The 17,559-nt window shown below is 37.3% G+C and overlaps 1 protein-coding gene and 1 non-coding gene across 2 annotated transcripts in view; one reads left to right on the forward strand and one right to left on the reverse strand.

The window, feature by feature from the left end:
- Positions 1 to 17,551, forward strand: part of LOC134742678 (very long chain fatty acid elongase 7-like) — a 40,308-nt gene extending 22,757 nt beyond the window's left edge. Inside the window, exons 2-7 of the mRNA XM_063675869.1 lie at positions 9,515 to 9,653; positions 11,023 to 11,213; positions 12,189 to 12,269; positions 12,630 to 12,781; positions 13,730 to 13,877; positions 15,257 to 17,551. Of these exons, the coding sequence (XP_063531939.1) occupies positions 9,584 to 9,653; positions 11,023 to 11,213; positions 12,189 to 12,269; positions 12,630 to 12,781; positions 13,730 to 13,877; positions 15,257 to 15,520 (906 nt within the window). The 5' untranslated portion in view covers positions 9,515 to 9,583 and the 3' untranslated portion in view covers positions 15,521 to 17,551. The remainder of the gene's footprint in view (positions 1 to 9,514; positions 9,654 to 11,022; positions 11,214 to 12,188; positions 12,270 to 12,629; positions 12,782 to 13,729; positions 13,878 to 15,256) is intronic.
- Trnas-gga (transfer RNA serine (anticodon GGA)) lies at positions 8,956 to 9,028 on the reverse strand. Its single transcript has one exon. It is a non-coding gene; the product is annotated as a tRNA-Ser (tRNA).
- Positions 17,552 to 17,559: the final 8 nt, after the last annotated feature.

A 17,559-nucleotide genomic window follows, 5' to 3' on the forward strand; every position in this document is an offset into this window, starting at 1 on the left:
CTGACTCTAAAACTGTATTAAGACCTAATTGTAACGTATTCTGGCAAATAAACATTTCTATTTCTATAAATAAGTAAATAAATATTATAGGACATTCTTACACAGATTGACTAAGTCCCACGGTAAGCCCAAGGAGGCTTGTGTTATGGGTACTCAGACAACGATATATATAATATATAAACACTTAAATACATAGAAAACACCCATGACTCAGGAACAAATATCTGTGCGCATCACACATATAAATGCCCTTACTGGGATTCGAACCCAGGACCATCAGCTTCACAGGCAGGGTCACTACCCACTAGGCCAGACCGGTCGTTAAAAAAGGATTACACGATTTTGGCGTCTCTTTATTCAAAAACACTATTAAAAAATATTCACCGCACTTTTACCTTATGAATCAACTTGAATTTGAAGTCAAAAATGGTCATATTGTGTGTGTAATGTGTAGGTAAGTTGGGATTGTTTGATAAAATGCCAAAAAATTGTTTGCTTATAATTTATTTATAAAACAATACGTGACATTTAATTACCGTCATTTTCCTCTCAATGGCCTATTAGCCAAGATCATAATTAGGTTCCCGTCCTAAGCAATATAAGCTAACACCTGACGTTTCCCCGTGGTCTTTGGACCGAGGTATTCAGGCCAACAAGTCTAGGCATTTCGTCACAGTTGCCAAAACAAACAAAACCAGCCTGTATTGCGATAACGTCAAAGTGCATTAGAAACGCATGAATTAACTTGGCTTGTGTGTAAACGGCTAAATAACAAGAGCCGTGGTGTGAATGAAAGTGTATAGTATGGAGGGGTCTTCTTAAATTGGCATTGTAGTTTTACTGCATCAGCTGTATGCATGAGCTGTGTTGCAAAATGTATTGGTTTGGTATTGGTTTAGCAGAAGAGTATGTTATTGATGTTTGAAGTAAGATGAGCCTTTTTGAAGCTACAACATTTTGTTTAGTTCATGTTTTGCTTGAGTAAGTGAGATTTTAATTGTTTATGCTAGCTTTTGACCGACTTCCGAAAATGAGACGTTACCCGTCTTTAGGTAATGTATTGTTAGGTAATGTATGCTCAATAGGTATTTCGCCATGGACGTTGAGCTTTTTTAGGGTTCCGTACCCAAAGGGTAAAACGGGACTCTATTACTAAGACTCCGCTGTCCGTCTGTCTGTCTGTCTGTCACCAGGCTGCGTCTCATGAACCGTGATAGCTAGACAGTTGAAATTTTCACAGATGATGTATTTCTGTTGCCGCTATAACAACAAATACTAAAAACAGAATAATATAAATATTTAAATGGGGCTCCCATACAACAAACGTGATTTTTTTGCTGTTTTTTTCCGTAATGGTACGGAACCCTTGGTGCGCGAGTCCGACTCGCACTTGGACGGTTTTTATTTTGTGCTATTGAGCCTATATATATACCTTGGTTTGACTTGAAGATACGGGCAATAATTAGGCTCAGTCAACGAACTAGAATACCTAACTATAAAAGGCTGACTGAAGCTCAAAAAAACCGGACAAGTGCGAGTCGGACTCGCCCACCGAGGGTTCCGTACTTTTTAGTATTTGTTGTTGTAGCGGCAACAGAAATACATCATCTGTGAAAATTTCAACTGTCTACAGACGGATAGCGGAGTCTTAGTAATAGGGTCCCGTTTTTACCCTTTGGGTACGGAACCCTAAAAATGACCCCACGGGAATTGTGCCACGAGCGACTCAATTGTAATCTGCACATATTGACAATAGTACATTACGATACAAGTGCGAAAAATAGGAAATTGGTAACGAGTGGCGATAAATTAAAACACGACCGAAGGGAGTGTTTTAAATCGACACGAGTTGCTAATTAAGTATTCGCACACGTATCGTACAACGGTCTCGTACGCCCTCTAAATTTTCGACAGAGTTACGTAATGTGCTAATTATCGCACTAGTGCGGTAAAGTAGCACTATATGTACTGTAAAGTTAAATATTGTAATGCCGCGCAAGAGTTTATAATTTTGGCATATATATATAGGTATATATATAATTAATTTTATTTTAGCCAATCAAAACTTTTATTGAACAATCACAACTTTCTTAGTGGGAAATTGTGTATTGGGTAAAATACAAAGGTGAGAGCGGCGTATATTTGTGTCAGAAATAGGTGTCGGTCATTATAGTAGATTTTCGAAGTATAAAAAAGTACTAAGAGCTTTGTCGACCTTAGATTTATTGACTGATAATAAAAGACAGCAGAGCAAACTGGACATCTTTGGAGGAGGCCTTCACCTGCGGAGGGGTTCTTGCAGATTAAGTATTTTTTAGTCTCAGATAGATATAACTCCGTAATAGATGAATACAGTCCAAGGAAAAAACGTGCCTCGAAAATCACGAAAATTTGATTCTCGATCAGAGGGCGCTGCTAGTTTTGGCCTACTCTCGTATAGAGGACTGTTGACGGTTTCGTTTGTTATTTATAATTTTAACGCATATCAGTGAAAGAACATGGGTCAAAATCATATAAAAATAATTAATGCAAATAAAAAAATCATTTATCCATATTTAAATACATTTTAACGTATTTTTATAAATCTTCATTTTTAGTTTTAAAGTATGTCGATAGATGGCAGTGAATTTACAGCGGTTACAAAATTTACTATGACAGTACCGCTCTATCTGATATTATATCCTCTCTGGTCTCAAAAAAAAAATTATAAGTATTATTCATAATTAAATTATAAGTGTTAATCATAATTAAATTATAAGTTCTGGTTGCAAGAAATAAAAGACAATGAAAAAAAAACTGTAAAAATCAAGTAAAAATAAATGCAAGTTACTGTCAAAAAAATTGTTTTATACACACTTTTGCTGATTGTACTTCTCTCCTTTGCATGTCTTTCATGTACCTATACTTCTCGAGATCTTTCTGATTCCGTTTCGTTACAGCCAAATATCATAATGCCCTTTTACATATTTTACTAAAGCTCAAATTGTCTTAGTTCCAATATGCCTAAATTCCCAAATATACTTATTTTCAATACAATAAAATGTCATAATTCCTAAAATTTTAACCACGCACTATTTTTAGTGTTACGTATTTATAAATGTAAATAATTAGTTCAGTTTATCAGAATTTTGACAATGTGACGTTTTTGTATCTAGTTAATTTGAGTTTTAGGCATTTTATGAAATGGTAGAATTGAAAATTTATCAAAACGCGATACAGTCTAAATGAATTATAGTTATAATATTAAAAATACGGTAATTTAAGAAGTAGGCGTTAGTCATTTCGAGAATAATCTGTTTTAACTTTCTGATATTCTAGGAACAGGTTATGATATTTGGCTGTAACTAACCGGAATATTGATCTTAAATATTAATTACTTATTTATTCAATTGTTAAATGTCATCTAAATGCCAAGGACGTAGATGACTAGTTATACCTACATTACACAAATATACTTAAGTAAGTAAGTAAGTAATCATTTATACGTACCGCCCGCGCGTATTTTACGTACGTGGTGAAACTAAATAAAAGTGTGTAAAAAACAATCTTGTATAAAGCTGATACATACGAATTATAATAATAAACCGTAAACTTTATCAAATCGTACACAAACGTCATAGCGCGCACGAATTGGGTGAAAATCAAATAGGCCGCATTGCCTCCCTCATTAAACGGCAACCGTGACTTACCAAAACTAGCAAACTCAATTTGCATCCAAGCAAAATTAAGTCTTAACATTTATTGTTAAAGTTCAAATTCAAAGCGAGGGAAAGTGAAAGTTAGGAGATTTTGAAAGTAATGTTTATCAATATGGCCGTCATAGGGAGAGGAGGAAATTCTCCCACCCTCAAAGCTCGCTCAGTTTCATTCTGAACTTCGAGACGGACGCGCGCGTGTTTATGTGCCAAAATGTACTAAAATACTTCCATATTGTGCTATGATTCGGTACATGTCTTCCGATATCCGTAGTGACGGTATGTATTTGTCCTATTTGTGTGCTTTGGAAAGGTCAAGGGTTAGTGAGGCCAGCCATCGATTTCATGGGATGCGAATTGAAAATGGTCTTCGATATGCATAGGATAAGAGTAAATAAGTAGGATGCTTGTTTTATATAAATAATTTTAATTTAATCGTTATGTTGTATTTTCTTGCTGTGTAACTTTTTCTTATTTAACTATTTGTTCATTGTATGATTTTATGTCTTTTTTTTTCTTGTCTGTTACCTTCCGTGATTCTTCTCACCTGATGGTCTCATCGGAGAATCAGCGCTGGAAGCCACCAGCAGCATGCTGAGATGAGGCCATTTCGTGGCACTTTAATCTTATTTTATATTTTCTTTTATATTATGTAATGTTTGTTTGTGCTTACGAATAAAATCTTATTCTATTCTATAATGCGCTTACGTTTTGATACTACATACATACTTACGCTCCGATACTTAGCTTATTTAATTTACCATGTATATTTGTTTTTGCGACTTCCTGATTTTAAGGCATAACTAGTTGCTCATGTCATAACAAATATTACAAATACATGGCAAGTACCTCGTTTTATCGTCGTCATATTACTGCTGCAGTATTGCAGCGCGACATTACTGTCATCAGCGTTGCAGCCGCAAATGTCAAAATCGTTGTTGCTGCCCGGGTTTGTGACATTTGTGTAAGCACTGCAGTGGCAAATGTCAAAATCGTTTTTGCTGCCCGGATTTTTGACATCTGTGGCAGCAACGCAGTCGGCCGTAATGTCGCGCTGCAATACTGCAGCAGAAATACGAAGATATAATAATGGCCATGAAATTTTGAAATAGTAATTTAATTCACATTATATTTTATTTCATGAGTAACTATCGCGATAACCGAAGACAATATTATATTTTAATTTAGTTTTAATATACCTGTAGGTAAATATTATATATACGCATACATACGTCATTAATTTGTCATTTAATTTAATTAGAAAACCTTAATTACACCGATCATGACAGCTTTGACAGCTTACCGAGCCAATTTATAAAATCCTTATTTAAGTAATAAAGATAATTTCTTTATGCAGGTAATTTAGATAGATTTAGATAATTACCACTTATAATGTATAATTAGCACTTCAAATATTCGCAAAAACGGCCTAATTTACTAGGCAGCAAAGAGAAGCGTGGTATTCAAAACTGACATCAAGTAGCCTAAAAAGCAAAACAGTCCGACATACCTATAGATAATTTCATTACCATTTAGACCTCAAAATTTCTTTACATTTGGTAAAGGTTTGGAGGAGGAAACAGTCGAGTACGAAACCTCGTTTTTAGGGTTCCGTACCTCAAAAGGAAAAAAAAACCGCCGAAATCATATACTAAAAAACCGGCCAAGTGCGAGTCGGACTCGCGTTCCAAGGGTTCCGTACATTACACAATTTAAACAGTGTATTTTTTAAGTGGAAAAAACTAAGTAATTAAGTCCGACTCACTCTTGACTGCACATTTCTAATAGGTTTTCCGGTGAAGATTTATTTTGTGTATTTTTTCAAAATTTTTGACCCAGTAGTTTCGGAGATAAAGGGGAGGGAATGGTCATTTTTTGCCTATTTTCTTGAATAGCTTCTAAACTGTTCATCTTAGAATTATAAAAATATATATTTGAGATTCCCACAATGAGCTCTTTCATTTGATATGTAACACGATATAGTTTGACAAAATTAATTTTTTAATTTTCTCATTTACCCCCCAAAAGTGGTCCCCGTGTTTAAAATTAATTTGTTTACGTTACATGTCCATCTTTAGGTCACAAACTTACATATGTGTACCAAATTTCAACTTAATTGGTCCAGTAGTTTTGGAGAAAATAGGCTGTGACAGACGGACAGACATCATCAGATTATCATTAGTCATAATTCTGAAACCGTTAACTTTTCAGGACTTTCGTAAGGATAAGTTAGGCTAGGTTTGTTTTATGGCAATCCTGAAAAGCTACGCGTTTCTGAGAAAAACCAAATTATGACTAACGAAAATGCGGACAAACAATACATTATGATTTAAAACTTTATGGGAAACAATAGAGATACCTCACTCATGACATCTGACCGCTGGTGTAGTCTGAATTGGAACGGTACCTTTAACTATGTGTGCCAGTTATTTTGTTATATGGCTACGCTACATGCTGTTTTTTGTTTTTTTTTTTACTAGCCCATTATGGTATCCCACTGCTGGGCAAAGGCCTCTTCCCTTGTTTTCCACGACTCCCGATATAGTGCCTCCTCCGGCCAGTTGTTGAGAAAGGTATCTAGGTCGTCCCGCCATCTCCGTCTGGGCCTGCCGGGTCCGCGCCCCTCTTCTGGCATCCATTTGGTGGCTATGCTAGCCCATCTGTCTGGATGCATGCGGCAGACGTGACCGGCCCAGTCCCATTTGAGCCTAGCAGTCTTCTCACCGACGCCAGCAATGCGAGTTTTTGCGCGCAGCGTGGTGTTTCGGATACGATCGGTCCTCTTCACATGCTGTTAAGTTCCATTTTGTATATGTTGCTCCTTTCGTGTTATGATCACTACGCAAATATATGTTGTGTCAAATTGGCAACAAACTAGCATGTCAAAATAATGTATGTAAATATTATATGAGTAAACGTAGCGATATTTCTCTTCACATACAAACTTGTGCTACATTAGCTCAAAATGTTTAAGCGTAAACATCGCGTAATATTAACACTTCAATATTTAGAATCTAAATAAGTATCATTAAAAGAAGGCCAGATTTTTTTCAAGTCATTATGACCACTGCTATTATATTTTTTTATACAGTTGCTCAAAAAGTGCTACTTCTCGTGGCTGTTTAGCGTGCGGAAAGTTGGTTTTCGCGAACTAGTGCTTTTTACTTTTCCAATTTTTTTAAATTTATACTTGTTCCAATTCATGAGTACTTATTGATGAGTGTTAATATTAGTTTCCTTTAAACGTCGTAATCAACATAAAAACCTACTGTTAAGGCAAGAATACGAAAAATATGCATATTTCATGTTTTATTGCTTACCTCTTCAAGTACAAGTACTATAACACGTTTATTTTTTAATGTTGAAAAACCGTTCTTAATAAGTGTCTGAATGGAACGGAACGCCTGTCAAAGAAGAGGCGTTTTTTCTTACTGCAAAAATGTTTTAAGTTTCCAAAGGCAACATTCGATATTGTTTTTATTAGTATACGATACATAAATAATCGTAAATAACGAAATTTAGGTAATAATAGTACAATGTTTTATATTTACAATTGTTTCTGTCTTATAGAACTTGCATTTGAAAAAAAAAAAAACTTTTATTGAAGTGGGTTCAATAATAATAACAAAATCCATTCTAGTCGAATAAAAGGTAAAAAACACCTCTTCATAATGTCAATGTCAATGATGTCACAGAATTAATAATATAAAAGTTTCGAATTTCTTACTTGTTGTTGTTCTTATTTTTTCGCAACTGTATTAAAAAAACGTCGTTAGATACACGTGCGGAAATGTCATTCTTTCTAACTTAATGACATACTTACCGCACTAGCATCGAAATGTACTATTGTGTGTAAATAATTCGGTAAACGGCATAACTGACCGCATAATACCAAAGCGCCTGTAATGCTAACAACAACAACTTTGAGGGATCTTAGCGTACAAACCAAGGGCCTGACACTCTTTGATAGAGAAAGATAGTGTTATTGCGATTCCTATAAGATTCCTATAAGAGGAAAAAGAAAATAGCACCGACCGGGTTTTTTTCATGGACGGGTTATGGCAGCATAGGTAGGAGGCGATGGCGAAATACCCAAAAATTAAAGTGAATGAGAAAAAGGATTATGCTGCCATACATTAACCTGTCAATATATAAATATGTCTTTTTCTTACTCCTGGTCGTTCGGTTTCATGTCTATAACTACTATACTATGTCTATGACCATAGAGTAACTTATACTAGAGCGGTACTGTCATAGAGAATTTTGTAACCCCAGTAAATTCACTGCCACCTGTCGACACAATTTAAAACTAAAAATGAAGATTTATAAAAATACGATAGAATGTATTTAAATATAGATAAATGATTTTTTTTATTTGCATTTATTATTTTTATGATTTTGACCCATGTTCTTTCACTGATATGCGTTAAAATTGTTAAATAACAAACGAAACCGTCAACGCCATCTATACGACTGTAGGCCAAAACTAGTAGCGCCCTCTGAACGAGAATCAAATTTTCTTGATTTTCAAGGCAAGTTTTTTCCTTAGACTGTATCCATCTATTACGGAGTTATATCTATCTTTGCTATGACTGAGGGATCTTAGCGTACAAACAGCAACACTCTTCATAACTGTCCATAGGTGGAGCTTATGCCTTTCGCAATAAGGTTTACGAACTGTCACTTAACAGTGTAGGATGGTACAAAGGGTTCATAACAAGTGCCGACACAGATATGTCAGCAACCTGTTTAAATATTGCAAAACAAGACGAACGGTTGCTCATTGGCACATTGCTTTACAACAAACAACAAAACAAAACAAACGTAAACGCAACTCTAACATTGTCTTCGGTTACCGCGATTGTTAAACATGAAATAAAACTGTGAAAACGGATTATATCGCGTATATTGAATTTATAATACATCCCGACGTTGCGAACCCTTTACAGCGTTCGTGGTCTGGGTGACTGAGGAAAAACTACGAACAATATACGCGATATAATCCGTTTTCATAGTTTTATTTCAAAATCAACTCTATTTATATAAGTAGGACCGCGAGTATTACGAGATTAATACTTATGTACTATAGTGGCTCTGTGAGCTATAGACCTCGTGGGTTTGTCTTTGCATTAACTTAGAACTAAATGTATGGCTCCACCATTTTTACTTAAACGACGAAAAACGAATATTTAAATGACGAAAAAAGTTTTAAGCTGAAATAGATGTCATATATTAAAGAAAAAGTGACGAAGCCCTCCAGTGGTGAAGGCCGGATTCGAACCGGCGTCTTTAGCAGTCCGGGCTAACGCCTTGAACCCCTAGGCCACCCCGCCATGGCGTTTTCTTTAATATATGACATCAATTTCAGTTTATAATTTATATATAGTAGTGAGACTACTTAAAAACACAAATCAAAATATTTAATAAAATGATTTGCTCCCAAAGTTGTGATCCCTATAGTTCTCGAACTACTCACAAAATTCACGAGAATCGGTTAAGAAATGCGACACATAGGTAGAGGAATACGAAGAGAACTCGCAGTTAAAATACATTATCAATTTTGACCTGTTGGTCGATTCTAATGTAACAATTTGTTATGTTGTTGTACTGGTTTTGATACGACCTTGATGATCTGTCCTGGTGGTTGGTGGCGCCAACTTAGCGCGCATCTCTTACTTCATTTCGCATGCACCATTCAGCGTCAGCGATCTTCAAGGACGTATCAAAATAAGATCAAAACTGCAACAAATTGCTGAATCTGAATCGGGCTCCTAGCCATTTATACAAGTAATTTAAATGTTTATTTTCATTCTTTCCAGAGTCCAGCTAGTTCGTGCCACCAAAAATGCGGGCCTGTTTAACGTGACAGATCAAAAGGAACCACCAAGATGTCGTTCAAACAGCTCACAAACAACACAATCGCTAAGGCCTACAACCATCTGTTTGTGGAACTAGCAGGTATTGCAAACAACAACAAATAAAAACCACAACAAACAACAACAACAACAAACATCGACATCGGAACAACAGCGACAAACATCGACTTACAAACAATATTTAAACGAGTTACATTATGTCAAAAGGATTTACTGGATAGGTAAAAGCAACAACAAACAAAGAAACACAACAAACAACAACAAACAAAGAACAAGACGTAGCGTTATAGCTGTAGAGTTTGTTATCATTTCTGTTTATTTAGTATATCAACTGGTAGTGCTAATTTGCCTCCTATATCATAAAATGTGACATTTTCTATAAAAAGGGACCTTATTGTCGATGGCGTTTACGCCATTATTAACGAGGCTCCGATATAAATACAATGCCGCGCGACGCTGTGCGGCGTAAGCGCCATCGACAATAAGGTCCCTTTTCATAGAAAACGCCCCAAATAACCTGTGATCATGAAGCCCCACGCCTTAGCAAGTATGGATACATGGGTATTAGCAACATTATAAAGAAATGAAACTAAAGCCCAAATGTCATGAAAATAATGGGCTAGGATAGACAATTTAGACAGAAGTTATTAAAAGGTTATTGACATTATACTTTTTGATCCACTACGGTTGACCGTGATCACATAATGTCTTTTAACACAATGGTTGTAAAAAACCGTCCTTTGTCCACATGTGAAGCGATACCTTTTGTTGGGTAACCATAATGTTCTAATAGGATTGTTAAACAGTTGATTGCTAACTGGTTACAATTCCAGCGGTTAGCATATCAGCCATATGCCTGCAATTAAAAACTCTTATAAATAAAATGCTTGATTCCTGACATACGTACATCCTCTCTAAGATGAAAGATCGGATTTGATAGTTGCTTTCGTAACAACTAATAACACAGTATGTTTTGTAGAGTAGGTGTATTTAAGGCGCTCTATATTACTATTTAAGGGTCCCCGGCAAGCTCGGTTCTCCATACAAACGTGGTTACGCTCTCATTTTAAAACGAGTAGCTAGTTTGCTCTGAAATTTGATACTTACAGTAGGATAAGGTATATCTAAGTCTGTAATTAGTTTATGTAGCTTCTGATACCAAAGTTAAAAAAATATATAGTGAATTTAAATTTTTCATACAAAACTTGTTTTTGCTCTATTTCGTTTGTTTTATAAACTGGAGCTATATAAACTAATTACAGACCTAGATATACCTCATGTCAAATATATTGCATGTGCAAAGTTTCATTACATCCAACACGTAGTTTTAAAATGAGAACGAAACTCCGTTTGTATGGGAAGGTGAAATTCGGCCGAGCTTGCCCGGGACTCTTAAGTTTCAAACTCCATTCCAGTAAGACTCACTATAACCGTTTCATGTAATCTTCCAGATCCTCGGACCAACGACTGGTTCCTCATCACCAGCCCGATCCCAGGGCTCATCATCCTTTACCTGTACCAGAAGTTCGTGCGAACATGGGGACCTCGCTACATGGCCGACAGGCCGCCCTTCCAGTTTCAGAAGACGCTCATCGTATACAACTTTTTGCAGGTGCTTGTTAGCTGCTGGCTGTTTCATGAGGTAAGTTTATATGTATGTATACCTTCTAGACCCTCGCACTGATTGGACATCACCAGCTCCTCGGGCTCACCATCCTCTACCTATGCTTGAAGTTCGTACGAACATGGGGACCTCGCTACATGGCGCCGCCCTTCGTGTACAATTTCTTGCAGTTGCTTGTTAGTGTTTCATAAGGTACATAAGTTTTGGCTATTTTACTTTACTCGCTACGTTCGTGATTCAATTTTGGAATCGTGTGCCTTACTCGGTTATCAATAATATCAATATGAGGATTAAACAAATAATTATTAAAATCGATTATATTCGCGTGTATGTATTTCCTATTATTACACTGACTTTTCGAACGGGACTAAGTCTTTGAGGGATTGTACCTATCGACATTTATCTGTGCGGGGTTTTCGAAGTAGGTACTCGCACATGGTTTTGACTATAACTTTTTTAGTTTTAATCCGTGTCACCCTTCATAGGTCAACTAGACAACGTAGCTCATCAAAACAATAAAACTATTATTTAGACTTTTTGCATTTTTCGTGGGGTTTGTAACTCACTACCTTCGCCGTTTTGTGCGTTTGTAAAGTGCCTGATACAAAAGGCAGAGCAATATCAGTCAATAGCTGATTTATAAAGTAACTAAATAGATACCCTTCTTCTTCCTCGCGTTATACCGGCATTTTGCCACGGCTTATGGGAGCCTGGGGTCCGCTTGACAACTAATCCTAAGAATTGACGTAGGCACTAGTTTTTACGAAAGCGACTACCATCTGACCTTCCAACCCAGAGGGGAAACTAGGCCTCATTAGTCCGGATTCCTCACGATGTTTTCCTTCACCGAAAAACAACTGGTAAATATCAAATGGTATTTCGTACATAAGTTCCGAAAACTCATTGGTACGAGCCGGGGTTTCTGTCGTTTTATGTAAGTAACTATACCAAATTTAAAAAGTTAAATTCTTAGTTCTTTTTATTTTATTTCAGGGTCTAGATGCGGGCTGGCTTCGAACCTACAGTTGGAAATGCCAACCCGTAGACTTCTCCGACAGTCCGGAAGCGATGCGAGTAAGTTCCTTCACACACTCACAGACAAACGAAAACACGTAGTCCCATTTTCCTCCCTGGATATTGACATTATGGAAAATATTTCTTTCAAATATTCCTTCGGGAATCAACGCATTGGTTGTAATCCACATTAAATTTCTTCTCCGCTCCGCTGGACTACAACCAATACTATTGGTTGATTCTTGCACGCCTCCTCTCATCTCCGCTCACCTACGCCTCACTGGAACGACAGCCTGAGGACTACATGTAAAAATATCAAACAAACTTTCTATAAGTATAACTCATACTTTTTTATTGGGCTACATGACAAAAAAACTCAGTGTATCAATATCAATCGATCCTTGCCTTGCCCAATTCCAGATAGCCCGAGGAGTCTACGTGTACTTCCTCGCTAAGATGTCGGAGCTCCTGGACACGGTGTTCTTCGTGCTCCGCAAGAAGGACCGCCAGATCACCTTCCTCCACATGTACCACCACACCGTCATGCCCATGATATCCTGGGGAGCGACTAAGTAAGATATACACATAGTACTTCCTAGCGACGATCTCGGAGCTCCTGGACACGGTGTTCTTCGTACTCCGCAAGAAGGACCGCCAGATCACCTTCCTCCACATGTACCACCAGTCATGCCCATGATATCCCGGGGAGCGACTAAGTAAGATATACACATAGTACTTCCTAGCGACGATCTCGGAGCTCCTGGACACGGTGTTCTTCGTACTCCGCAAAAAGGACCGCCAGATCACCTTCCTCCACATATACCACCAGTCATGCCCATGATATCCCGGGGAGCGACTAAGTAAGATATACACGTAGTACTTCCTAGCGATGTTCTCGGAGCTCCTGGACACAGTGTTCTTCGTGCTCCGCAAGAAGAATTGCCAGATCATCTTTCTCCACATGACTGTACCACCATAACCTCATGCCCATGATATCCTTTTTAAGGGGCATTCCACAGAAATGTCTACTTTGTCGGGGACGTGACGCATACGGGGCAGCATTTGCCCTAATAACCTGTTTTATATATACGGTTAAATTTAAGTTATCTGACTTTATCATGCCAAATATCGGTTACTTAGCTTTATCAGAAATGGTTAAAATAATAGCGTCACGTACCCGGAATGCCTCATGATACAATATAAGTGGGTTCGTAAACGTATTATTTAATAATTGGGTTTGAATTTTAAATGTATTGTTTAACAGTATTTTAGGTTTAGGAATAAGGGATTTTTGGAGTAATTACCGCTCAGGAAATGTCAAGATTGTTTAGGGTAATGTTGGATGGATATTCCATTTTCACAGCTAAAAAATCACCCCGGATATTTATAATTCCAGATATATTTTAGATATATTTTTGGAGTAATTACCGCTCAGGAAATGTCAAGATTGTTTAGGGTAATGTTGGATGGATATTCCATTTTCACAGCTAAAAAATCACCCCGGATATTTATAATTCCAGATACTACCCCGGCGGGCACGGCACGCTCATCGGCGTGATCAACTCGTTCGTGCACATCATCATGTACTCGTACTACATGCTCGCCGCTATGGGGCCCAAGTACCAGCGGCTGTGCTGGTGGAAGTCCTACATTACTACTTTACAAATGGTCAGTAGACACGGTTTTATACTACATATTTGGCTAATATTTTTTTTGCTAATGACCCAGAACATTATTAATAATGACCCAGGTGTAACCCAAGATCTCTTGATAAACAATACCCCCACCTGGACAACGTCTTCATTTGCCCTTATAGACACAGACCCGCAGGAGGTATGCAGCATTGTCATGGGCTTGAGACCGGACAGTGCCCCTGAATGGGACGGCATCACAACCAAATTTCTTAAACTAGCTATTAAATTGGTTGCTCCTGTAATTAGTCACCTAACTAACCTCTGTTTTAAGGATGGAGTTTTTCCCACACCGCTTAAGAGATCTTTAGTTACACCGGTACATAAGAGTGGAGAGACGGATGATGTTAATAATTACAGGCCCATATCGGTCTTACCAGCTATTTCTAAAGTTATTGAGAAACTAATTAACAACCGCCTTTATTAATGTATTTAATAAAATATTTTCATTTTCATATTATGGGGTCAAACTAATAGCGTACGCTCCGTGTATAGTAAGCAAATTCAAACGAATCAACATCGAGTTGATATTCCACCCTGCCTAAGGTTTGTGCTGTTAAATTTAACCAAACTAAAAGGAGAATATCATCAAAATCAGAAAATTATAGCTCTTATTTGGCAGGAATATCGCTCGAGGAACCCGCTGGAGCATTCCGAATTTGCACGAACTCTATAGGCAGTTAACATGAACTGTAGACGGCAGCACAGAAGCCCCCTATTCATTGGCGCGAAGCCATATGTCAAGTCTCCATTATTAGATTTAAGCCACTAGATGACAGACCCTACTATGCGAAATAGAGCCAACATGAAGTAGGGGGCAGCATCTGCTTAGAAGCATGAATTGTTTTCGCTTTTGATTCAGGTCACGAGATGGCAGACCCTCCAACATGCACGGTCTCTATTAACCTAAAAATGCCGGAATCTGAGTTTTGGTCTGATTCAAGGACCTTTTATTATAATACCAAGACCGTGTACTGAATATTTTTGACAAACCATATTTGAACCGTATTTAGCTACTACATTAAGGTTGAGCAAAGCAATATACAACAAACGGCCCCAGCGAGAGAATAGTCGAACAGTGTGTATAGTTTATATATGTGTGTGGCCAGTATATATATAGTTTAATATATATAAGTTTGTAATTTTTCATGTGAAAGAAAGGGACACACAGTCACACACTCACACACTCCGTTTAAGTCCTCTCTCGCGGCCCGTCTTGCTATATAATAAAAGGTTTTTGGTCTTATTAAGGAAAACAATGTGAACATTCCATTACAATGGTAGTAAAATGTGTGATATGCAATGAAAATATTGATATATTAAGTAGGTAATTAATTTTTTTGTTTTCTTCCTCAGGTCCAGTTTTGCATAGCATTCCTCCACTCCTCCCAACTGCTGTTCTATGACTGCGGCTACCCTCGCTGGTCCGTCGTCTTCACTTTACCCAACTCCATTTTCTTCTACTACCTCTTCTGGGACTTCTACGATAAAGCCTATAAGAAACCTGACGCCAATGGTGCTAAATCTAACGGCCGATTGAAAGAAAATGGCGTCAAAGGTCATAAAAAAATTGAAAGCAATGGGATTAAGGACAGGAGTAATGATAAGAAAGTGAAGTGAATTGTGTACTGTTTATCGCGCATGAAAGAGCCAAGGCAGTTAAAACCTTGACTCCTCTTATTTAAAAAAAAAAGGAAAAGGAGGGTCAAAAAATTTTGTTTCTGACCTAAATTGCTTAATAAAGGGTTCTATGCAGCAACCGAATTGCCTTGTTTGTAAATCTACCATTTAATTTTAAACCAGGATTATTTTGGGTTGTCTACAGAAAATATATTTTAGGAATGTTTCTGAGGTAAGAATTAGTTTACAGGCGATTTTATCAATTGCGCAAAATAGTACCTTTACTTAAGAAGTCACCATTTCAATATTGCTTAAGACAACTAATAAAAAATCTTGAAAAAAATACTAATACACGCCATGTAGAATATGTAAAGCACAATTTTTGTTTACAATGTACATAAAGGCATTTTAAGTATAAATTAGAATGTTATAAATATAAACGCATGCTCAATGTACCTACTTATTTAAAATGTTATAATAATTGTATAATTGATTATATAATTTTCACTGTGTATAATGACCTCAATGTCGGGTTTGAGAAATTATATAGATTTTTTGTTTTTAAAATTGAGACGAGCCTAATTCGAGCCCAAATGTCATAAAGTGACGAGGTCGCACCCACATATTGGACATCATGACTATAAAATATATTTATTATGGGTCACTTACATTCACAAATTCGACTTAAATTTCGTGAGTGACCCGTTACATAATATTACATATTCCTAATGGAGTTTACCAGGCGTATTTGTTGCGCTTATCTTATCATTTTGCTAACAAAAAGATAAAACTCTCGTCTCTTATGCATTGGTTTCCAGAGGGCGTATCCAAGATGTCAATCGTTTGCGCCGTAGCGAATAAAACGGTATTGTCTCTCTATCACTCTTCCATATAAGTGCGACAGAGAGACATTGGCATCTTGGCGAGGCCCCCAGTTGACGTTACGCTGGGTACAGTGTACAGCAACTTCCCATACGAAAATGTTTTCCCGTACGATACTGTCGCTCAGGGTCAGAATTCGACTCACGCCTTATCTTGTCGTTTTACACGGGATAAGCGCGACCATAAAGCTGGCCATACACGTTACTGTATAGAGGATTTTCTGAAGAACTTCGGTAAATCGTAACATCTATTTATGACTAGCAAAACTTCCGTGGGACGCTGACATACTAAATATATTAAACCGAGTCACTCACGTATGCAAACTAGACCTATACGTATACACTTGATATACGTGAGTGACCTGCGACTACTGGTCTAGAATGCCTATTAGAACACAAGTACACAGAATTCTTCTATAAATACCTAAGTGTAAGATAATAATAAGAAATTGTAGATAGATTTTTAAATATACTAATGTATACAAATTCTTCCAAAGCGGGATACAGGACTCTCTGCCTATATGAATAAGGTGTTCTTTAGGGAATTGCTACTATTCAGAAATTATGTACGCGAATGGCGAATCACCTACTTTTATGGCTGGTTTTAGTTTTCTCTTTTTCCTGACAGTCTGTATAAAGCCTGCCTGACAAGTTTCTATTTTGGCTCTGAGATAGTGTCGCTAAAAGCAACTTACATGGCAATAATATGCATAATGCGTACACAGTCATGTTTAGTAAAATAAAATGTCAGTACCACTACCAGTGATTTCAACAAAGGACTTTTGCCCCATCAGCGCGCGCGCAACAAGGGATGAGGCGGGCGGCGCGGGCAGTGCACGGAGTACAGCCGCCGCGGACACTCGTGCCTGAGGAAGGACTCCCGATGAGTCCGAAACATGTCGCCAAAAGCGACTAAAAATACCAGTTAGTGAAACCGTAGTGATCTAAATATTTTGGGTTTTTACAAAGGACTAATTTCAACAATATTTTTGGCATTTTTGAGGTTAAATCGTTTACGATGATGACTTTCAACGTCTGTTGTTAAAGAGATTCCTTGCCAGCAAAATAAATTAATGCCACTGAAAATCCGATATATGGCGAAGGCCAAATAAAATCTTGCCTGAATATCTAAGTACGGTCAAGGAATTAAATTTCAGT

This window comes from Cydia strobilella, chromosome 7, assembly GCF_947568885.1.
Source record: "Cydia strobilella chromosome 7, ilCydStro3.1, whole genome shotgun sequence".
NCBI classification, from domain to species: Eukaryota; Metazoa; Arthropoda; class Insecta; order Lepidoptera; family Tortricidae; genus Cydia; species Cydia strobilella.